Below are 25000 nucleotides of genomic sequence, written 5' to 3' on the forward strand. Positions count from 1 at the left end.
GTGACAGACAGACTGACGGAGGGACTAACAGACAGCCGGGGGAGGTTTTCATAGTAACTTGCAACCTGATGGTCGCAATGAGTAGTCTTCACTTTACATTAGGGCTCTTGATAACATCTACAAAGCGTATATTAAACATGAACAAACATGGAGGTCACCTTAACAGACATTCTTAAATGAATTCCTACACATTACATGTGATTTTTAGCATTGGTTATAAATGATTTAGTAAACATTTATGAATGTATTATAAATGATTTGTTCATGATTAGTTTACTACTTACTAATACCTTACTAATAGCATGTAAATGATGTTTAAAACAGTTGTAAATGTTTAGGTAAACATTAACAAATGTCAATAAACAGTTTGTTCATGTTTATTAATTATCTATAAACTGTTTATAAATGATTTATAAATGTTTATAAATGATTTATAACAGGTCATTATTGTAAAGTGCTACCGAAACACTTTATCATTCAAAGTCACTGTTACTGCACTTTGGCTTTGTAGGGCAGCGTTGCCCTGCCATATAATATTCCATAAAACGGATTGTGAGTTTGTAGATCGGCTATTTTTCAAATACCGTAGATGAATTTCCTTTCCTCCGGATTTGACTGGGGCCGAGTAGGTGTTGGTGCCGACCGTTCCTGTATTTACTCTGCATAGCTGTCAATAGTCATTAAAACCATAAACTTCCTAAAGTAAAACCTTTCTCTGAAAAGATTCGTATAAGAAGAACAGTATCCTGATTCATTGTAGTTTTCACAATGTGTAAAACACGTCATCAGAATGATACATGTAAGCAGATTGAATCATATTCACTGTCAGGGGTCAATGCCATGTTGGCTTGTGGTGGACATTTTGGTCAATATATTTTTTTTGCCATGGACATACAACATGAGTGGACAATAATATTACCAGAAACACATAAAGAGAAAAAGCCCTTAATGACTATAACTGGTCTGTAACCTACTGGTCCATTAGGTTCCATTTGTACACTCAGAGTTAAGGGGGTCCTTGCAAATAAAACATTTGAGAACCACTAGTACTAGTTGGACTAGTTGGACGTATAATAAATAAGTGTCATAGATATTCTGAAGCAAACCTGGAGATTATTTAGATTTTGGTCTGTTTTAATTAATTAAAATTAACTAAGTAACTACTATACATTTATATAAAGAACATTTTCATTACATTTTACATGAATTTTACAATAATGATGTTGCAATTTAGGTGTTTACTGTATCATGGTCATGGTAAAAACAAATATAACTCAATATACCTCATTTGATTGCAGGAGGGTGAAATGTAGAGTTTCTTTTTTTATAACATTTCTGCTTGCTTGTCCTTGCCAGGAAGTATAAATACAGTATAATGGTTAGGTAATTGCATTGGCATTATGCTGCATAAACACAGCAGCACACATAATCAGGTACGTTATAGGTTGATTTAGCAGGGCTGGTGACAGAAAAAGCTGCTTTACAAGCTCACAACATGTCACATTGTATAAGATCATACTGTAGATAGTAGATCAGATATTTTCACCGGCATGCCGACATGACAAGTCATTATTTGCCTGGCTCCAACCCATAGCCCCACCCACTCTCTGAGCGGACTGAGTCTGAAAGCAGGCTAAGTCATTATCATACTCTGCTGTAGTAAATATACCTGATCTTTTCTCTATGTAACTTGTCCACATTAATCTACAAAAATAAAAAGACCTAATTGAAAAGAAACTGGCATACACCTGATGAAGGCCAGATAGGCCGAAACGTTGTGTTATTTTTTTGCCCGCTGTGTTAATAAAAATTTTGGGAGCTGAGAGACAGTGTGCAGATTTTTCCTCTTCTCCTTAGTATATTTTTTTGGATCCAGCACCCGTCGCAGTCACTGGGATGTGCGTGTATCTTCCGACTTCTTCTAATTGAAAAGAAAGCCTTGAGCTGCTTGTGCTGATCTCCAGCTGCAGACGACAGACAGCTCTATCTTAGATACATCTCTAACTTTCATATAAATCATCAAGTAACACAGGGAAATCCTTTGAAATGAGATGTGTGTTTGTTTGATCTTTTTTTCTTTTCTTTTTTAACATTATTTTCTCTAGTCAAAGTGCACCCAGGACAATTATAATGTCAACTCCTTCCTATCCATTCAACTCTGGACACCCAATATTATCCATGATAAACTTTGTCTCTTTTATGTCAATCTCAAGTGGTGCTGTGTGTCACTGAATAAATGGTTGCTGCCCTGTCTCATTCAATCTGATTGACTTCCACTTGAAATTAGCTTCTCATTTGCATAACATTTAGATGATCTAACCTTTCCACACACTCCTGGCCTGCTCCACTCCACAGTCAATCTCACAATCCTTTACATTAGAAATTCTGCTTTTCTTAAATATATATATTCATTATATTTTTGTACAGCAGACACACATTATGATTTTTGTTTACACAGCTTCCATAGCAATTGCATGGGGAGCATCAGCATATTCTAATGGAGACAACATCACCAGTAATTCTGAGCTGTGTTCTTTTTTTCCCCCTACAGAGAACCCAAAACCACAAGTGGCTATCTTGGGTACTTGTACACCTAGCTCTACCAGCTGCACACTGGAATGTGTAGGGAAGAGCAGAGTTCCAGGTCCGGTCACCTATCGCTGGAGGAAAGATGCAGGGGAATGGATGGTGTCTGACTCTGGACCCAACTCTACAAAGCTGAACATCACCAACGATGAGGAAGGGAAGAAGGTCAAAGAGTTCTTTTGTGAAATGAAGACCCCAGTCAGTGTGGAGCAGAGTGGTGCCTTTAACAACCCGTTTTATAAAGGTATGTAGTTTACTCCACAATGTGTAGAAATGGATCCACTGTGTTATAGGGTCAACACTGATATTTTAACTATTATTTTGGATCCAAACACAAAAATGTGTCTGAGTGAAGCAAACTTTACCAACCACTGTGCCACGGACCTTTGGTTTGCCCTTTGAGATACTCTGGTGTTCCCTTTGAAATTTGACCGTGAATTCACTAGGGAGGATAGCCAACAGTTAAAGGTGTATTCAGTGATAATGAAAGTGGCTGGGGGTCATCTTGTCCCTTACTGGCCTTACAACCTGGACATTTGTACACCATTATAATGTTCTCGTTTTGATCATTAGACCCAATCACTGAATATCGGTAGGCCTACGTCTCCAGCTTCAGGATATGTATGATAATGATTTACTACGAGACTGTGGCATTTTATGAGTTCAGTAGTTCACAATCTAGGCATTTAGCAGATGTTCTTAATTCAGAGCGACTGTGGTTCTCAAAACTTTTATTTTGACCATCATAACTAAACATCATAACATAACTACGACCATACTCTACCCCAGACCTGGGCAAACTACGGCCCGCGGGCCGCATACGGCCCGTTGGTTCATTCTGACCGGCCCGCGTAAGGTTTATGGGAATAAATGACAAAATAAATATATTTTCTAATTTTGCCTCATGTATGGGCTAAAGCTGCATTGCTTTTATTTTGAAGTCTTGTGTTCACATACGCAATGCATGCATGTGTGCACTGCGCATCAATAACAAGCAGGTGGTCAGACTAGCCACATGCCAAGGCGACCTACCTCACATAGTCACTTCACGTTACCCATCGAAAATGTCTAAAGTAGCTAAAAAAAGAAAAGTCGACGCCGAATGCCGTGTTTTCAACAACAGTTGGACCGTGAAGTATTTCTTTACTGAAGTCAAAGGTAAAGCCGTGTGTTTACTTTGCAGGGAGGCCATCGCTGTGTTTAAAGACTACAATTTGAGTCGTCATTACGAGACGAAAAAGAATCACGCTGAAAACTACAAAAACCTGACTGATGCAGAAAGGGCACGGACAGCAGAGACTTTGCTTGCCAATCTGCAAACGCGACAAGAAAGTTTTACCAAGCTTCACGCAGCCAGGGATGCTGCAGCCAAGACCAGCTATGTGTTATCCCACAAAATAGCTAAAAACAGTAAGCCGTTCTCGGAGGGGGAGTTCGTGAAAGAGTGCTTGGTGGAGTCTGCAGAAATAATATGCCCGGACAAAAAAGATGCATTCGAGCAAGTCCCGCTGTCCAGGCGAACCGTGACCAGGAGGGTCGAAGTTATAGCGGAGAATTTGGAGTCTCAGCTGCAACGTGAAGTGTCACATTTTGACTTTTTCTCTTTGGCTTTGGACGAGAGCTGTGATGTACGTGACACCGCCCAGCTACTTGTATTTCTCCGTGGGATTACGTCGGACTTCAAACTTACGGAGGAGCTGGCAGCAATGCAGTCAATGAAAGGAACAACGACAGGGAGCGACCTGTTTACGGAGGTAAATGTGTGCATGGACACGATGGGGCTGAAATGGGACAGAGTGGCAGGTGTCACATCGGATGGATGTCCAAGTATTACTGGGAAAAATTTCGGACTTTTGAAACGCATGCAAGATAAAGTGACTGAAATCGACCCAGATCAGAAATTGATATTTTTGCATTGTATTATTCATCAACATGTGTTGTGCAAGTCTGTGCTAAAACTTAACCATGTCATTGAAGTTGTTACTAGTATAGTAAACTTTATCAGGGCACGGGGATTGAATCACAGACAGTTTGTATAATGAATTGCATTTTTAATAATGAATTGCATTTTTATAGCGCTTTTCCAAGTGCTCAAAGCGCTTTACAATGGTTCATTCATTCATACATTGGGAAGTGAAGCGGAGTGTATCACTTTTGCGTGAGCATGAGACTGAGCAACGTGAGATAGGCTACCACACAGCTGTCAGATGGCTTAGCCTGGGCAAAGTGCTCAAAAGAGTGTGGGACCTGAAAGCAGAGATCCAGGAGTTTTGTGAGCTGAAAGGCAAAGGCTTCCCAGAGCTCTCAGATGAGGACTGGATGGCAGATTTCGCATTTGCTGTTGATGTGACTGCACTGATGAATGACCTGAACACCAAGCTGCAGGGCAAGGGACAGTTTGTTCATGAAATGCACAGCCAGGTGAAGGCTTTCATGACAAAAACACTGTTTCTCTCAAGCCAGCTGGAGAGCAACACTCTCACTCACATGGAAACCCTGAAAGAAATCAAACCACCAGCTAATAACCTCCGCAGGTACTCATCCATGTTAAGAGCACTGCATGGTGAGTTTGCAAGGCGATTTGAAGATTTCAAAAAAATCAAGAATGAAATGCACATGGTTTCCTCTCCCTTAACCTGCAGTGTGGAGAATGCACCCAGCGATGTGCAGCTTGAACTCATTGACCTGCAGTCTGATGCAGCACTGGCAGAGAAGTTTAAGACAGGATCTCTGCTGGAGTTATACTCTTCTCTTAAGGAGGAGAACTTCCCAAACATGAGGAGGCATGCTCAGAAGATGTTGGTTCTCTTTGGTTCCACCTACATATGTGAACAAACATTTTCATTGATGAAGTTCAATAAATCCAAGTACAGATCCTCTCTCACTGATGAACATCTGTCAGCTATACTTCAAATCTCCACCTCTGACATTAAACCTGACTTTAATGCACTTGTTAAATCCCAGCAGAGACTAGATTTCTCTCACTGAACAAGAAAAGGAAATGTGAGTGAACCAAATAGCAGTGAACTGGGACATTTTCTTTAGAAATAATATACTTTCTTATTTTATTTATCAATTTGTTTGGGGAAATGTTACTGATTAAATTACATGACATGTAAGGCACTTTTTTTGTAGCTACAAATGTAGGCATGTAGTGAACATGCTTAAAGGGAGAAAAACAAGTCATTTTGTTTACCATTGTTTTGGGAAATGTCACTGATTAAATTACATGACATGTAAGGCACTTTCATAGCCAGGTGTAGCTACAAATGTAGGCATGTAGTGAACATGCCTAAAGAAAGGTTGTTTTGTTTATGGTTGTTTTGGGAAATGTCACTGATTAAATTACATGACATGCAAGGCACTTTTGTTACACTATGTGTAGCTACTGTACAAATGTAGGCATGTAGTGAACGTGCCTAAAGAAAAAGAAAGTCATTATGTTTACCTTTGTTTTGGGAAACTTTATTGAATAAATGACATTTGTTGTAAAGTAACTTCACTTTTTTATTGCTTAATTATAATAGCATAGTAAGCATACTCTTACCAGCTTGTCAAAACAATGCTATTTACTGCTTTTTATAAAGACAAGAATACAATTAATATGATGCGAAATTCAGTTCAGCCTTTTGGCCCGGCCCTCCACAATATTTTCTGTTGTTCATGTGGCCTCATGAAAAAAATAATTGCCCACCCCTGCTCTACCCTGATTGGTCGAGGACTGGCTGGCCACCTCTGAAAACCGAATCTAGCTATGCTTGTAACACGGGCCATGGTGGAAGTCTGTATATGGTCAGCACACATTCTAGTGAGGAGAATGAATGGAAAATGTACCAATTATATTTTTATTTTAATGAAATACAAACACTGAATATACCTTTAACCGTTACCATTTAACCGTTAAGTAATTGGTTACCGGTAAACACTAACGGGTAATGGTGACGGTTGAAAAAAAAATAAAAATAATAATAATAATAAAATCAACCCGCGTGTCACACCAAAAGCCCTGGTCACCAATTTCTGTGTTACATCACCCATGAAACTATCAGTGATTCGGTCACCAATTTCTGATTTTTTCCAAAACAGTACCCTGTCACCTGTAGGATTGAAACCCATTTTAAAGAGAAAAGAAGAGCTTAAACTTTAAAGGAGTAGTTCACCCCCAAATTTACTTTTTTTTTATTGATTACACTCACCATGGAGACTTTCAAAATAGCCACACACACACACACACACACACACACACACACACACACCACACCGTATATCTAGGTGTGCCCTGGGATCTTTTGGCTTTGTGTGCCCTGGCAGAAAGAAAGGTTTGATAAACATATGCTGGTAATTCTGGTTGTTTCCTGTGCTCTCTCAATAAAATAAACGCAAAACAAAATGCAGAATATGTATTCATTTATAAATTAAACCCAGTAATGTAATTGTTTATTTTGTTTCCTAAGAACCTGAACCTGTATCTGTGGGAGGGATTGTTGGAGGCATTTTTGCTGTCATCCTTATAGTGGTTTTGATGCTGGCTGTGAAATATCGTGGTAAGTTTCTCTACTGATTTTAAAGTGTTAGTTCAGCTATTTTTCACATAAAGCTGTGTGAAATACTTGCCATTAAAATAGTGGTTACAAATGTATTCATTCATTACCAGAGTCCCGTGGTCAGAGTTCTGGTCAGTTTTAGATGAATATAAAGTAGTTCCGGTAATTTGGCAGGGGCTCATGGCCCAATCATTAAAAATAGATGAATCCACAAAACTAGCGTCATTTGTAATGTTGACCTATTTCTACCAAATAGACTAACTTTCGTTCAACTTTGACCCCTCTGTCTCATGGTACTATTTTTTGTGTCCAGTATCACTACGCCGCTGCAACGTATTTCCCCAAAACTGGTGCTTTGCCGTCAGCTGATCAGAACGAAACCTCGCTCTATATGGTAGAAATAGGCCAACAATACAAATGACGCTAGTTTTGTGGATTAATCTATTTTCAATGATTGGGCCACGCCAAATGGCCCCCACCCCATTGGAACTACTTAATATTCATCTAAAACTGACCAGAACTCTGACCACGGGACTCTGGTAATCAATTAATACATTTGTAACCACTATTTTAATGGCAAGTATTTCACACAGCTTCATGTAAAAAATAGCTGAACTAACACTTTAAGTCACACAGTACAGCATGCTGTGTGTGTGTGTGTGTGTGTGTGTGTGTGTGTGTGTGTGTGTGTGTGTGTGTGTGTGTGTGTGTGTGTGTGTGTGTGTAAATGCACATGATTGCACATTAAATCTAATATCACTGTTATGTTATCACTGTTTGAATTCCATCTCAGATCGTATAAAGAAGAGGTTTTCTTCACGTGGGTCTGAGCCTGTGTCTGGGCATGATCCTGAAGAAGGTGAGTGTGAGAACTTTATTTTTGCAGTTTGTGATTTGACTTGGTCTGGAGTTGAACCTCCAATTAATTTATAATAATAATTATTATTTAATAGATAACGTCCTTTTGCACATCTATTAAATTGAAAAGGTGAGTATGAGTTATGAAAAAAAAAGATGATTTGACCATTTACTAGATTGCAACAAATGGAATACAGTTAACCCTGACGTTAATGGCTCCGCTCTTGGATCCATCTTAGATTTGGCTTTAGCATCATGCTAAGCAAAATCAGGCAACACTAAATAAAAAACCCCATAGGTAGAGCAGGCCTATGCAATTCACAATACATTGACAGATTGACTTTAATCAGCAGACATAAAATCACAATAGTATTTGAGCCCACAGGGCTGCCAAGTTTCAGAAAAGGTTAGGAGTGAGACTTTGTTTTTCTGGTTTTTCCATGTTTTTCCCGGGTTTCTACGGTTTATTTTTTACCTGCGGTCCTTGGGCTGGAATGGTTGATCAAGTGCAGCTAACCTACAGGCTGAACAGTGAACACTGCTGCAGGGCTCCAAACCAGAGGCACCAAGTTTTGTCCACGCCGTGGGGAGCTGAAGCCATATCGAGCGCTCAAACAAAGGCATACGTGTGAATTTCGGGCTTTTTCGGCTTGGTGTCAAGAGCCCACAGGGTGCCGCATCCCCACAGACTATGCTCCAGACAAACCAAAGTCCCATTTTAAACATATTTTTAATTAATTATAATTATTATAATTATTATTGTTGTTGTTGTTACTATAGCAGCTGATGAAATATCCTGGGCAATCATTTCTATTTTTATATTGTGATTTGTGGCTACTGGCTGTTTGCCAGGAAGGCACTGCAGGCAAGAAGACGTTTTCAAGTCAAGGACCCCTTAGCTAAGGGAGATGAAGCAGGACCCCACTACTTATTGTATCAAAATTGTGTTCATATCATCATATTTTAAATGGGGACCCCCCCACCCTATACGAGCACTAAGAGTTCAGGCAACATTTTGTATAACAAGGTTCTACCGTGAAAATAGCAGATACATGTGAGCATGTAGATCTGCTATTTTCACAATGTCTGCCTCTTATACTTGACAATTTAGCCAATATTTAATTTTTAATTTTAGAGCTATTACAAAGTCCTTAAATTGTCACTTTAGAAATGTGCAGATATACACTTAAACTTTATGTTGGTTTGTTTACTGTTGAGTGAGAAAACAATGTTGCACGTTAAGTTAATCATGGCGATCCCCAAAAAATAATGTGGAGACGCCCTGTGGGTCCCGACCCACAAGTTGAGTACCACTGGGATTCTACTTGGATTCTTACCTCTGGTGCAAACCGCCCTATCTCTTCTAAAGCCATCCTCAGAATATGGGGATATTAGGGTTCAAGCCAAGTGGATATAGTAACCCATGAAATGATCGCGCGTGGGCTCGTTCGTGCATGCGCTCGTGGGAGGCAAGAGCTGGATTGTGGTCATCTTTGTATAATATCGCCATTTACTCGCGGAGTGAGTGTGTTTACCCACCGCGGGGTGTCACGATCCCCGGCCCCGCTGATCCAAGCAAGAAAGCTCGCAGCAACCACCGTCTGTAGGACTCTCTCTCTCGCTCCGTACATGTCTCGCTTGCATGTGTGTATGTACAGGGGAGAGAGAGGGGAGGAGCAGCTGCATTCACTGTGCTGAGAATTCTCAGTGTGACTTTTACTGAGCGAGAAAACCCCCGCAACTTTCGGGAGACGTCTGTGGGATGGCTGTAAAAATGCGTGTGAAATGGCAAGTGTGGCGTGTGGCGTGAGAAGAGGTTAAATTGTGTGACTCACGTGAGTCTTGGCAGCCCTGGCCCATATGCCAGTCTCTGGTCAAAAGATGGAGGCTGGGGTGGAGGAGGCAGCTAAAGCAGCAGCAGCCATGAGGCAAGCAGCAACAGAAGCAGAGATCAGTAAATGAAGAAGCCATATTTAAAGGAGCCGCCCTGGTAGCGAGTTTCTAAATTCTAGGAGAACCAAGGCAAAACCCCGCCCCGCACTCATTTTTGAAGCTTGTGATTGGCTGAACCGGAGGTAGGGAGCGCTCCATTGTAGTCGCTTGGACCGCGGCAGAGGTGCACCAAAACCTAAACCTGTCCTTAACTCTAACTCTAACCCTAACCCCAACTCTAACCCTAACCCTAACCCTAACCTTAACCCTAACCCTAACTCTAACCCTAACCCTAAACCTAACCCTAACCTCAGTAAAACTAACCTGCCGACGCTGGTGAGTAGCTAACCTGTCGACGCTAGTGAAAACGAGCGCTCCTTGCCTTAGCTCTCCTAGAATTTAGAAACTCGCGCCCTGGTAGGAGCGTGAGCTCTGATTGGAGTGTAGAGAAGTGTGGCTGCTTTGGTAATGACCAGCATAGCTGTGATTGGACAGTAGGAAGCTAGGCTGATTATAAACAATCAGCAGACTGACAGGCAGCCTATACAGCTGAGGCGTGTATGACTCCTGTTCCCTGCATGAACTAACACAATGATTCATAATGACGATTTTGAACAGCCACTGCAAAAATCTAAAACCAGTAAGACTCCCTAATCGGGAGATAAGCGACCGTCAGGTCACATGTATGACAGTCTAATTTTGATATTTTTCCCATATTTTTTCCCGGCGGTGCGCAGGTCCCAGTGGTGGGGTGCCGGCCCCTACTGCCGGCCCCTTCTCTCCCCGTCGCTGGGGGGCCGAGTTACGGCCTTTCGCTGGGGGGCAGAGTTACGGCCTTTTAGCGGACTGCAGTGGTGGGGGTCCGCTCTCCCGGTCGCCCGTAGCCCGAGTTATGGCATTTTATGTGCGCTGCAGTGGCGGGGGTCATCCACTTTTGCATTCGTTCTGGAGCACCAGGAGTCGGTGGTCCCTGGGAATTCCCTGTGAGCAGCCCGTTGGGCAACGTTACTCCGTTGGCAACAACGTTACTCCGTTGCCAAATGAGAAAAGTAACTCGTTAGGTAACTTTTTCCGTTACCGACCATTAAAACCCACCTGCGAGGATATTTGGTAAACATAAAATAGAGTGCAGCCTACCAGAGTGCTGTGTCAGCTGTGGTGGCTGCCTGCAGCTTCAACGTCAATGTGGATAATGTAATGACGTTGATCATCCTAGTAAATCCAAAAATAGTGTGAATCCTTCCACAGCCTTACTAAAGGGCTTCTCTCAAGCCCTGCCATGTCGTGCGCAACTGTAAATTAATGTAAACATTAAACAAGACGAGCGCAAGGTCTCCTAATGTCGCCACCCGGCGTTACACCAAATTTCGTAACCTGTCGTAAACTGTAACCACAGACTGCAACACATTTCTGGTCGGTCACCATTTTCCGCGTAAAAATGCGGGCCATGGATGCATGCATACCTCCTCAGGCTCCTCTGACAGAGAGAGAAGAGCTCATTCATTCAGGAAACAGCGCAAATGTGTCAGATGGATTATTTTTCCTTTGTGGCAACAGAACAGAATTATAGGTCTTAAATGTAAATTATTAACGCTGTTATTTCTCGGAAAATGTAACTGGTAACGATCCTACTAAATTGCAAAAGTAACTCGTTAAGTTACTCCTTTAGCACCAAACCTAACAGCGGTACGCAACGTCGTTAGTTATAGTGCTGTTACACACCCACACACTGGTAACTGCGACCTGGCGGTCGCAATGACACAGATGTCAGATACTTTCCCGGTTTTAATGGGTTAAACCAACTCTGCTGTGAAGACAGTGTGCAGGACTCCCATAATAATATTTATAAAATATTATTGTCATTATGAAAATAATTATAGTATCCATATAACATAACAACCATAACACATGATATGTGTGTGTTCATAATGAATCTCCAATCATCAGGAATTATTGTTCCTGCTGACTGTGACAACTGGCAGAGTTGCTATGAAGTGAAAATACGCAATTGTCTTAGTAATCCCTGTGTTGTAGAGCTGCATTTTCTCAGCGATTATTGATTACTTCTTTAGTAATCCATTAATCGAGAAACATTATATATCAACAAAACGATTAACAATGTGCATTACTTTATACAATGGTGTCGTGCAAAAATAGCAGATCTACAAGCTCACGACACGTCATACTGACAATAAACACCAGCTTCCAACAGAATACAAGTGTAGAAAGGCACTGAATAAATGTTGTTCCTCACGGAGAAATGTCCTTACAGCAAAGCAGTCTCCATGTAGCCTGATTTCAGAATCAGCTGACGCTTGAGTCTGACACTGACAATAAGCCACTCCTGACCTACTTTGCACGTTTGAGTACCACTAGTAGTAGTTCATAGTAAATGTGCCATAGTAGTGATGCGCGGATAGGCTTTTGAAGTCATCCGAATCCATCCGCGTAAATTAATTATCCGCCCATTATCCAACCACATTAATTATATCATCCAATTTATAAATCCGCATCCATCCTCATCCGCAACTTCAAAAGTATTATTATTATTATTACCCTTATTATTAGGCTAATATTATTTTCTGGTAGGCTATTCCCTGTTAGTTTTCTTAGTTGTGCGATCACAGAAATGCATTGATCTAGCCTACGGAATGTCTCCGTTCGTCTTTTTTCTTTCTTTCTTTTTTTGAGTCGGTGCTGCGTCGATGCAGACAGACATGCAGGCAGACAGAGTCAGACACACGAGAGAGAGAGAGAGCGAGGGAGAGAGCGAAAGAGAGAGGAACAATTACACAACTTAGTGGGAAGTTTAACTTACCTACTGTACAGTACTTTACAATATGGACTATGGAGCTGAGAGAGATTCACTTTTTAGCGCAGTGCGACCAGAGGTAATGAGTGCGACGATGCATGCCGTGATGCCGTTGCCTTTAAGTGGACACAGCTGTTTAGTTTCATCGTGGACTGCACATTGCCTCATGAAAAATGATGGTTACTTTACAAATTATACAAAATAACACACACTAACACAGACACAAGCATACCTAGATTTAGCTTTTTATTGATAGATATATTAGGCCATAATTTATTTCCTGCATTATTTCATCCGACTGCACCGCGGATCACCGTGGTCCACCACGGCTAAAACCGCTATCCGCGCATCTCTATGCCATAGTGTTGTAGTAAATCAGTGTCATATTCTTAAGAAATCCTGGAGACTTGACATTCACTAATTGGGTATTATGATTAAAATAAGAACATTATGACAGAAAATCTCAAATCTGCCACGAACAAGGACAAAAAAAAACACAGACAAGGACACATCTTTGTTGATGACCCCTGAGCTCCATGAATAATGACAACATGCTCATCCTCCAAACCAGAACCAAACCAAACATGACAAAAAAAGAACAAGAAAATAGCAGCTCTACAACCTCACAGTGCATCACAAAGTGGTGTGGGCTTGTAGATCTCCTATTCTCAAAACTGTTGTAAGAAGAAGTATAAAATAATGGTTCATATATATACAAAAATAAATGTCATATTTAAAAAATGCACTTCTCAACTCTTAGAAGTTGGAAAAAATAAGCAATAGAATAGTAGACAAAGACAATAATTGATAGTTGCAGCAGCCCTAAAATGAAGCTGGTGTTTATTTTATAACTAACTGTAACAACATGAAATGAAACAGATATTTTCCTCTCTACTCAGCAGCCACTGATTCAATTCATCTGAACTAGAAAATTAGTGACTAATGACATTACAATGTTTTTCTATGTATTTCTTATTTGACTGCTGCCATCTCACTGTGACAACAAAAACAACATCATCACTCAGAATTAATTGTAGAGAGCTTTCATAAAGCATGATTGTTGTGTGTTTTATTTGATCATAAATGCAGAGAATTGAAGACATGTTTAGGAGGACTGGTCCTGTGCTCAGACCTTCACATGGAGATTAGCCTGGTTCCAGCCCATAGACCCTGCCCACTCTCAGAGTGGACTGTTTCTCTGGTCTGGAGCTATCTCAATGAATCGGCAGTTTAGCAAACCAAAATGTACGTCTCTCCAATGAGCGCGGCGAGTGGGGGTGGGTCTAACGAATATCCAATCCGTGCAGCAGTTGAAATGATTCAAACAAAGTTCACACACACCAGGCAGACAGGCACGCACACACACGCGCGCGCTGTAATCATGTTGATTACATGTTTCTGGTTGCAGTTCTGTGTTGAAGCAGTCAGTGGCACAGACAGACAAACACACACACGCCGCGACCGTGCGGGAAGCGTGTCGCTGTTACTACATGTCATCTTTTCGACACCCGACTCTAACCCTCACCCTAACCCTAACCTCCGTGGAGTGAGTCGCTAACCCTCCGGTCAAAATGATGGTTGTTCGAAAGAGCGCGATTTTACCACCGTACGTCGCGATCACAGTGCTTTGTGATCACTCGCGCTCGGCCACACTCGCACAAAAGTCCCTCCCCCATAAATCATTCAGACGGGGCACAGTGTCAGACTCAACTATCAGCTGAGTCTGAAATCAGGCTACATGGAGACTGCTTTGCTATAAGGACATTTCTCCATGAAGAACAACATTTATTCTGTCTTTCTACACTTGTATTTCTGTTGGATGCAGAGCTCTAATTTAGCATCACACCCAGAGAACTGCTTCTCATGTGTTCATGGAAATTGCTGACTAGTGTTTTGTGTGTGTGTGTGTGTGTGTGTGTGTGTGTGTGTGTGTGTGTGTGTGTGTGTGTGTGTGTGTGTGTGTGTGTGTGTGTGTGTGTGTGTGTGTGTGCACGCGTGCGTCTGTACATGTTTGTATCCTAGGAATTCCGCTACGAGCAAGAGTTGATCAGACATCAAACGTGAACATCGTTCTAGCACCTGGTATGTCTGTTACAACATGTCTATTGTTTATGTTATTATTTTAACTGATATTGAAACAGTATCAGCAACCATTTTCAGTTTATCTTTGCTTATCTTTGTCTTACATTGACATTTAGGTTTACTACCTAAAAAGTTCCAATAGTGTTATCTTATTTTGCTGTTATTTTATCAATAACAACAACAACTTGTTAAATAAGGACACTGTACTGCTGTCCTCAATAATGTGGGCAATAAACAATTCAGCACTCAGACAAACTCTTAACAACTCCTAAATTCATGCAGGATACAGGTTAAACAAGTGTAATTTCACGATGATGGCAATTAGAACTGGAACTGCAATTATAGATACATTATCTTTGTGGGGTTCTCTCTCTTGATTGGATAAAAGTATAATCAAAAGGTTCAACTGTTGTTTATACGTTGTTGTTGTTGTTGTTTATAGCGGAAATACACAATTTACGTGTAGCACCACATTTGGAGCTTTCATATATTTATACTATGATACATTATATAGGGCTCAAGTGGTTCATCATTGTTGATTTAATCTGATATAAAATTGAAGAATTTAACATAGCTCTGCAGCTATGGCAGCAGACACATGATCCTTTTAACCTTTAAATGACCAAGACCTCTCATTTGAGAAGCACATTTACCATAACATGCACTTATTGATGTCCTCTGTTCTTTTGTTTTTTAGAAACTCCTGCAGCTCTGTGTCAACGACAACTTAAGTCTAATCTGAGGGAGAAGTTTCAGTGTGTGTTGGATTGGATGACAAAAGGACAAACACTTCTGAATAACATCTTCACAGAGCTCGACATCACAGAGGGATGGACTGGACAGGTCAATCTGGAACATGAGGTCAGACAGATTGAAACTCCATCCAGAACAGGAGAACCCATCAAATTAGAAGACATGTTTGAACCGTTACCTGGACAACATAAACAAATCAAAACAGTGATGACGAAGGGAGTGGCTGGCATTGGTAAAACAGTCTTAACTCAGAAGTACACTCTGGACTGGGCAGAAGACAAAGCCAACAAGGACATCCACTTCATCTTTCCATTCACTTTCCGAGAGCTGAATTTGATAATGAAGGAGAAGAAGGAATACAGCTTGGTGGAACTTATTCATCTCTTTTTTGGTGAAACCAAGGAAGCAGGAATCTGTAGCTTCCAAGAGTCTCAAGTTGTGTTTGTTTTTGATGGTCTGGATGAGATGAGGTTTACTTTACACTTTGGGAACAATAAGATATGGACTGATGAAACAAAGCCAACCTCAGTGGACGTGATACTGGCAAACCTCATCAGTGGACACCTGCTACCCTCTGCTCGCATCTGGATAACCACACGACCTGCTGCAGCCATTCTGATCCCTAGGAAGTATGTTGACAGGGTGACAGAGGTGATAGGGTTTGCTGACCCACAGAAAGAAGACTACTTCATGAAGAAATTCAGTAACGACAGAACACAGGCCAGTACAATCTACTCACACATCCAGACATCACGAAGCCTCCACATCATGTGCCACATCCCAGTCTTCTGTTGGCTCATTGCTACAGTTCTGGAGGACATGTTGAAAACAGCGGTGAAAACGCTGCCAACGACCCTGACTAATATGTATCTCCACTTCATGTTGGTTCAGTTAAAACAGTCAAATGTGAAGTATCATGATGGAACTCAGACACGTTCTGACTGGAAACCAGGTCAGGTCTTTCTTTCTCTGGGAAAACTGGCTTATAAACAGCTGGAGAAAGGTAACCTGATCTTCTATAAAGCAGACCTGAGAGAGTGTGGCATTGATATCACAGATGCAGCAGTGTACTCAGGAGTGTTCACACAGATGTTTAAAGAAATGAAGGGCGGGTGGCTTAAGGAAGAGGTGTTCTGCTTTGTCCATCTGAGTGTTCAGGAGTTTCTGGCTGCTCTTTATGTCTTTGTCACATTCATCAACACTGGTGTCAACCTTCTGTCAGAACCACAAACAACCTCCATATGGTCCAGGCTATTTAGACGCAAATCTAAGACAACACCCATCTACCAGAGTGCTGTAGAGAAGGCCTTACAGAGTCAAAATGGACACTGGGACTTGTTCCTCCGTTTCTTGCTGGGCCTCTCAGTGGAAACCAATCAGACTCTCTTAAAAGCACTGTTTGGACAGACAGGAAGTATGTCACAGACCAATCAGGAAACAGTCGAGTACGTCAAAGTGAAGATCAGGCAGAATCCCTCTTCAGAGAGAAGCATCAATCTGTTCCACTGTCTGAATGAGATGAATGATAATTCTCTAGAGGAGGAGATCCAACGGTACCTGAACTCAGGAAGTCTCTCTGAAGAACAACTCTCTCCTGCTCAGTGGTCAGCTCTGGTCTTCATATTGCTGTCATCAGGAAAGGAGGTGGACGTGTTTGACCTGAAGAAATACCAAGCTACAGAGGAGGCTCTTCTAGGGCTGCTGCCAGTGGTTAAAGCTTCCAATAACGCTCTGTAGGTGAACTTATATAATTATATTTAATTTCATTTTTTCTACGTTTGGCTTGCCTGTATGCACATATGTCCTACTGATTAATGGTTAATTGATTTAACTCTAATATTTCTTTATACAGTATATGCCGAGTGGCTATAACCTCTCTTAGAGAAAGACGGACTCCGGCCAAATCATGTTTTTTGAGTATTTCATGTTTTTGAAGCTTATCTATGAAAATCCTGGTGGTTTTTGTCACTCAACATTTCTCTAAAGCATGTAATGGATATTTAGACCCAAAAATGGCCTTCATCACCCCTCTCTGTGAAAGCAGGTTTGACACTCAGACTGGGCTGTATTTTGTTTGTCTTAATTACCAGCTCTTATGCCTTAACTTAAAGGCCTGACCATACTGTCTCTGACCACAAACCTTTTGTCGGAGAGTTCCAACTTTCCGACATGCAGCTTTCCGAACTCTAATTCAGGCTAATGCTTTTCAGAAGATGCGAGTGACATCATTTTGTAGTTGAACCGAACCTTTCCGACGAAAGGATTGGTGGTCGGAGAAAGTATGAACAGGCCTTTAAGTTAAGGCATAAGAGATGGTAATTAACACAATCAAAATACAGTCCTCAGTCCTCATTGTGTCGTCATCCGGCCGCAACAGGGACACGCCAATCACATTCTTTTCAAAATGTAGAAGGCATTATATATTCAAGAGGAAAGTCAGATTCTGATTGGGCAACATACCAGCGCGCTATGCACGTGTGTGTGTGTGTGTGTGTGTGTGTGTGTGTGTGTGTGTGTGTGTGTGTGTGTGTGTGTGTGTGTGTGTGTGTGTGTGTGTGTCTCTCTCTCTTTCTTGGTCGGCATGTGTTTGTGCGCACGCGACAGGTTATATAGGATATGGAGTTTTTTAGCTCAACAGCGGCTGCCACAGCACCTGTTTACCTGGTTACCATGGTAACCTGTTAACACATCCCTGGACCTGATAATGGGGCCCTGGCGCTCCACCGGGGTATTCCTTATCACATTCCTGGATGTGTTTGGCAGCCCAAGTGTTAATAGATCCTGGCATTGTAAATGAGGGTACAAATAGGGCAAAGTTAATTTAGGAACATTTCAGAGGTAATGACACAAAATAGTAAAATCTACGCAATTGAGACAAACAATATAATCAAGGCAAAGGTAATACATCTAGGGATGAATAATACACCATTTTTATTTGTAACACACTTTATTTTTTAAACAAATCTCAAAGTGCTCCATGTAAGTATGAAAGTCCCAAATAAAGTCAGTGCAGGGTTGCAGGTCCCAGCTAGCGTTATATCGGTACCTCCCACACCCGTGTCATAGCTCCCCGCTTTAGGCTTGCAGATGGCAGGTGATTCTGTGTAGAAAGGAAGTCACGGCCGAGCTACATCGGGTGCGAAAATGCGCATCTTTGTGTTAAATCTATTGTGTGCGTATGTTTATTGGAAAGCTCCAATAGATGTCAATTATACCAGCTACAACAGATGCACGGATTTTGTTTTTATTGTGGCAGCTTCAGCGACAATGACACACGATAATCCAGACATATCTATTTCCAAAATTCCTTTCTATTTATATAATCTATAATGTGCACAATAGCCAGCAGTAGCCAGCATATTTGTCCCCAAATGTAATCATCTTGTCATGGCAGCCTACTGAAAGTTCCATGAAATCTTGGCCATCTGTTCATAACAGATAGATAGTGAACATAATGGGAGATAACCATAACCCATATTCAACTGATTTTATGAAATGTTTTGAAAGTTCCATTGAAAGTCACCTCACCTGTATCTTTAATAGAAACATAAAATACAAACAATGATGTAATCACTTCTGTTTCTTCAGGCTGAGTGGCTATAACCTGACCTATAACCTGTTTATTGCACAAGGAAACAGTCATTAGAGAATGTGTTGTGAATGCAGTGTGCATGCATGCACATAATCAAACATTGGTTTGAATTAATGATTCATAATGCTAGGCAGAGCAGTATAAAGCAAAGTTGTGAGTTATTACCTCCTCATATCTCACAATACAAACGTTCAATGGTTGGGAAAATATTGTGCTCAGTAACCTGCCTACATGGTATTTGGTGTAGCCTACAGGCTAGTTGGCCATAACTACCTTGTCATGTCAACTGAATTTATTATTATCCTTGGAGGTATTGATACAATAACACAAATACTAACTGAAATGTTTTTAAAGTTCTATTGAATGTTAATTTTATGGCGTTTTGTTTTTCTTTTCTTTTTTTCCACTAATTCTACTAACTTGTAAAGTTTCATGTATAGGCCTAATGTGATGTTTCTTTAAAGCTGTGATGTCACGATACGAAGTTTAATATTATAGTTCAGTAGGTTACATAGTTTTTGTTGAGACTGTTTGAAAAAAGGGGCAGAGCCTGTATCATATCACAAATTGATTGAATTGTTCACTTCTGGCACTGCAGCGCAACAACAGACACCAAAACCTTACTACTTTCCTTGACCAAAACGAGGTTATATCAACATAAAATTAATTTTATTTCTAAATCTGCGTACATAAAAATTATAATACCTCTCAGATATCTTACTTTTTGCAACATTCTCAATGTCAAGTAGTTAATTAATGCCTATTTGTTGAAATTATGAAAATTGCTATCGCACCCCGGAGGTCTGCCGACCGCCGGCTCAAGCTTGGATTCTACCCGGGGAGGAGAGGCTAAAATGCGGCCGCCGTATTAAGCCTCCCGCCGCCGAAAAGAGCAAATATACAAGCTCAAGATGTGCACCTTCGCCCCCCAGTTCTCCCCCGGTGGTCCCCAGTCTCGGACACATTATTTGGAATCGCTCAGACCCCCGGGGGGAAACCATTTTGGCCGTAAGCGATAACCATGTGTGAACCCGGTGTTTCCCCTCTCCTCCCAGGTTTTTATTCAAGCTACAAGCTGGGCGGTCAGCCTCTGCACAGCCACAGTGACTGGCTGACTCTGTCGTACGGGGCCGTGCACATCGAAAATAGCCGATTTACAAGCTTGTTACAAAGTTGTGAACTTGTAGATCTGCTTTTTTCTGTCAAAATACACACACACACACACACACACACACACACACACACACACACACACAGGAGGAGGAGGAGAACCGTTGGACCCTCGAAATTAATCTCTGACATCTTGTTTGTAGAAGATTTTGATTTGAAACAGACTATAGTTATATTTTGTTATATAAAAGGGAGGGAGCATCAAGCATATTCTATTTGGTCTATCAAGCTGTCAAATACAAAGACAAGTTTAGGCCACTGATTAATTGAACACAACAAAGGGTTTGTCCTTTTCCTATGTGAAAGCCCCCCTGTACTACAGACACTACCAGGCCTCCTCCCAGCATCACCTTTGAGTGTAATTTGTATTGATCATGTATTTGTATACATGTAGGCAGCAATGTTGTTTTAATAGCACAAAGGAAACAGTCATTAGATAATGTGTTGTGAATGCATTTTCTTTCTCATAATGAAAACAAATGATGTGTGCACATGTATCAAACATTGGTTTGAATGAATGAGTTCTAGGCTAGGCAGAGCAGTAGAAACAATGTTTTTAAACAGAGTTATTCCCTCCTCATATCCCACAATAAAAACGTTCAGTGGATGGATATTAGGGAGTGTTGCAGGCTTCAAAATAAATTAGTCCAATATTGGAAAAAGTATTGTGCTCAGTAAGCTTGCCTACACTATATTCTGTGTAGTTTACAGGTAATCTGGCACCAACTTTAATCATCTTGTCATGGCAGCCTACTGAGAGTTCCATGAAATCTTGGCCTGACTTATTTTACTAACACATAGATAGTTAACAGAATGAGCGATAACCATAACCCCATTCAACTGATTTTATTATTATCATCAGAAGTAATGATAAAATAATACAATACTAACTGAAAGTGCCATTGTAAGTCACGTTTATGACCAACCCCCCCCACCCCCCACCCCCACCACCACCACCCCACCACCACACACACACACACACACACACACACACACACACACACACACACACACACACACACGCACACACACACACACACACACACACACACACACACACACACACACACACACACACACACTCATACTAATACCTGGATCTTGTTCATGTATAATGTGATGTTTCTTTAATAGAAACATAAAATCCCTACTGTTTCTTCAGGCTGAGTGGCTGTAACCTGACAGAGAGTTGTTGTGAGGACTTATCATCAGCTCTCAGCTCCTCTGGTTTGAAAGAAATGGATCTCAGTAATAACGATCTGCACGATTCAGGCATTAAGAAACTCTGCGTTGGACTGGGGAGTCCACACTGTACACTGGAGACCCTCAGGTCAGTATTCATGAACCTGTTCAACAGATGACAATTTTGCATTATAATATGACATGATGAAGGTCTGTGATTCTTGTGTGAAAAGGGAGGCATATTTTTTGATTGGTCTGTCATTTGGTCTGTTATTTATTGAACAAATAAAGTTTTGTCTTTTCCTATGGAAAAGCCCCCCTGTACTACAGACACTACCAGTATTGATCATGTATGTATACATGGCAGCAATGTAGTTTTAATTGTACAAAGGAAAACAGTCATTAGAGAATGTGTGTCCATGCATGCACATGTATGGGTTTAAATTAATCATTCATAGGCTAGGCAGAGCAGTATAAACAACGTTGTGAGTTTTTCCCTCCTCATATCTTATCATAAAATCATTCAATGGTTGGGAAGAAGGGAGTGGCACAGAATAAATAAATAAAAAAGTCCAATATTGGAAAGTTATTGTGCTCAGTAACCTTGCCTACATGATATTAAATGACAAATGGTACATGTATTTGGGACAACAGAGAGCTTGTTTGGATCACTTGCAGAGTGATTTTATGAATGACAAACACTGACAGACATTTAAAACCATTAGAAGAACATGTAGGATGCAATCGGTGTCACCCTGGAGCACTGAAAGAGTCGGTATGGACGCCCGTCCTGGTGTGGGCGTGCGTCCCCCCGGCCTCTTACGCCTCTGTCCTCCTGCTGGGTGATTGGGTGGCCAGTGGTGACATTCATTTCACTATCTGGTCTCGCACCATTTCTTGTTACTTGCAGGGGAGGTCACGTGGAGGCTCTCGTCTACTTCCACCGTGATCAGACTCCTCCTTAGCCCATCTACCTGCGTTTTTTCTTAGATTTTTATGCATTTGATGTATTGATGTATTACCTTGCTTGGATTAAGAGCGTCTGCTAAATGCCTACATTGTTTCTCTCTCTCTGTGTGTGTGTGTGTGTGTGTGTGTGTGTGTGTGTGTGTGTGTGTGTGTGTGTGTGTGTGTGTGTGTGTGTGTGTGCGTGTGCGTGTGCGTGTAGGTTGTCAGGCTGCCTGATCACAGATGAAGGCTGTTCGTATCTGGTCTCAGCTCTGAGATCCAACTCACATCTCAAAGTATTGGATTTAGATTACAATCACCCTGGAGACACTGAGCAACTCTCTGCTCTACCACTGGAGACTCTCAGGTATGGAGAGACCTGCTGTCACTCCATGCTAATATGTCAGAGCATGGGTTCCCAAACTTTTCATTACTTTTCTTTCATGTAGGGGTTTTATAACAGTTATGGTCAAAATGTATTTGCAATCATTTTTACAATGCATTTCAGTCATTCTGTTGTGAATTGTAAATAAAAAAAAGGTTTTTGATAATTAGCTACCACACCTTCAGTGGCCCGCAACAAATCATACAGTGATGCTGTATGATTGTTGGTTTTTATGTTCGCTGACACCTGTCACACAGGCCTCAGACGTGCCTCCTCAGGAGACTTGGCTCAGAGATCTGAACCCATATGATTTGGCGCTGGGAACGTGTTACCTGGTTACCATGGTTACCAGGTAAACACTACATATCCACTACATGATGCAACTCAGCCGTCAGCATCAGGAAGCGTCTAATCTCCATAGGCTCCTATTCATTGCTGATGCACAGAAACGGCTTTATCTCTGAATCTACTTCCACAAACGCAGAGAACCGCTTTTCTTTCCACGGCGACACTGGTCCGCAACGATCGGCCGCGGTCAGGATTTTTCATTTCCGTGTGAAAATAAACATACTCGGCCGCCATTACAAGGCTGTGAATTTCCACAACATGGACACGATCGGGGCTTCCGGGCTCTTCAAAATAAACACAAGTGAATGGCGGCACTCTATAGCCAAATAATTACCAAAATCATGGCAGAATAATGTGTTATGTTTGATGGTCAAAATTATTACCAATCATTGTTTATATTAACTAGTTCAGGGCTTCTCAAAGTGGGTGCCATGGCACCCTAGGGCAGGGGTTTTCAAAGTGGGTGACGGGGCACCCTGGGGTGACGTGATGCCAGTCCAGGGGTGCCGCGAGATAATTTGATAATAGGCTATTTGGAATTCATCAATATCACTTCACTATGCTTAGTAAAACAGACCTGATTTGCACTGTACTTGATGAGTTATTTTTCCATCTACGACAACTCTCTTCACCAAAAATAGCAGATCTACGAGCGCACACACGTGACGCGTTGTGAGCTTGTAGATCGGCTATTTTTGGTAAACCTTCCCCCCACAAGTGGTTAAACGTATAACGTTATTTTCAGTCAGTTCTGATGGATACGGATATTTCTCCAATATGATGTAAGATTCTAAAAATGAACAGTGTAATTCAGGGGTGCCGTGGATGAAAAAGTTATTTACAGGTGTGCCCTGAGTCCAAAAGGTTTGAAAACCCCTGCCCCAGGGTACCTTGAGTCCAGAGGCGCTGCAGCATACTTTAATATAATATTTTGAATGTATCAATATAACTTCAGTTTAACCACTTAGACCCAATAAAATGGTTCAATTCTACTTGGTGCATTGATGCCTTTTCAGCCTAAAGTACACCAAGTCACTTTCACCAAAGATAGCCAAACTACAAGCTCACAATGTGTCACACTGTGACGTGTTGTGAGCTTGTAGACTATAGTCTATTTTTGCCCAATGTTACCCCCATAATAGGTATAATGGGGTTTAAGTGGTTAAACAGAAAGTACAGGAGTAGCCTGAGCCAAAATGTTTGAACCACTGATCTAGTTAGTAGAATATACAGGCCTGACTTTGTCTCTCCTTCACCCCCAGTGTTGACCATGGCGGAGAGAAGATGCTGAAACCAGGCTTGAGAAAGTGTAAGTGTGTATTCTGTTATTCTTGAAATCAAATGATGAACGGCTCATATACACAGCAGCATGTGACATTCACTCATTCATATCCTACTGTGTATTAAGATGATAATAACCACAACTATGATATGTTGCTATTAACCAAAATGATACAGAATCTTACTTCCTGTGTTTTAATACAAATCACCAGCTTAGTATAGGGGTTTTATCCTGCCTACCTGTGGTGTCCACATAGCCTACTACTGCAATTCCACTCTAAAATGTTATTATCTTGTCATTATCTATACCCTTCAGAAATATGTGATTATAAGATCGCATAATCTCCCGCAATAATGAATATATGCCGCTGATTATGCAAAAAATATGCGTCTTCGCTTCATCTGTTCGTTCACTTTCAGACACAGAACAGAAGCAAAACAGTGGTACGCTGTGAAAAACATCGCTCCTGTCCTGTGTGTGTGTGTGTGTGTGTGTGTGTGTGTGTGTGTGTGTGTGTGTGTGTGTG

At 41.3% G+C, this 25000-nt stretch overlaps 2 protein-coding genes across 4 annotated transcripts in view; both read left to right on the forward strand.

Annotated features, from left to right (window-relative positions):
• The window catches only part of LOC308309304 (C-type lectin domain family 10 member A-like), a 281075-nt gene that overhangs the window by 119226 nt on the left and 136849 nt on the right, over positions 1–25000 (forward strand). The gene's annotated exons all lie outside the window — the stretch shown is intronic.
• LOC308280253 (NLR family CARD domain-containing protein 3-like) overlaps positions 1–25000 on the forward strand; it is a gene marked incomplete at its 3' end in the record, with an annotated part of 39019 nt that overhangs the window by 9619 nt on the left and 4400 nt on the right. Inside the window, exons 4-11 of the mRNA XM_080720514.1 lie at positions 2552–2830; positions 7041–7130; positions 7924–7989; positions 14755–14814; positions 15512–17300; positions 21492–21659; positions 22680–22826; positions 24455–24501. Coding sequence (XP_080576640.1) covers positions 2552–2830; positions 7041–7130; positions 7924–7989; positions 14755–14814; positions 15512–17300; positions 21492–21659; positions 22680–22826; positions 24455–24501 — 2646 coding nt within the window. The remainder of the gene's footprint in view (positions 1–2551; positions 2831–7040; positions 7131–7923; positions 7990–14754; positions 14815–15511; positions 17301–21491; positions 21660–22679; positions 22827–24454; positions 24502–25000) is intronic.

The sequence above is a fragment of the Nannobrachium achirus genome (assembly GCF_963921795.1).
Source record: "Nannobrachium achirus genome assembly, chromosome: 24".
NCBI lineage: Eukaryota > Metazoa > Chordata > Actinopteri > Myctophiformes > Myctophidae > Nannobrachium > Nannobrachium achirus.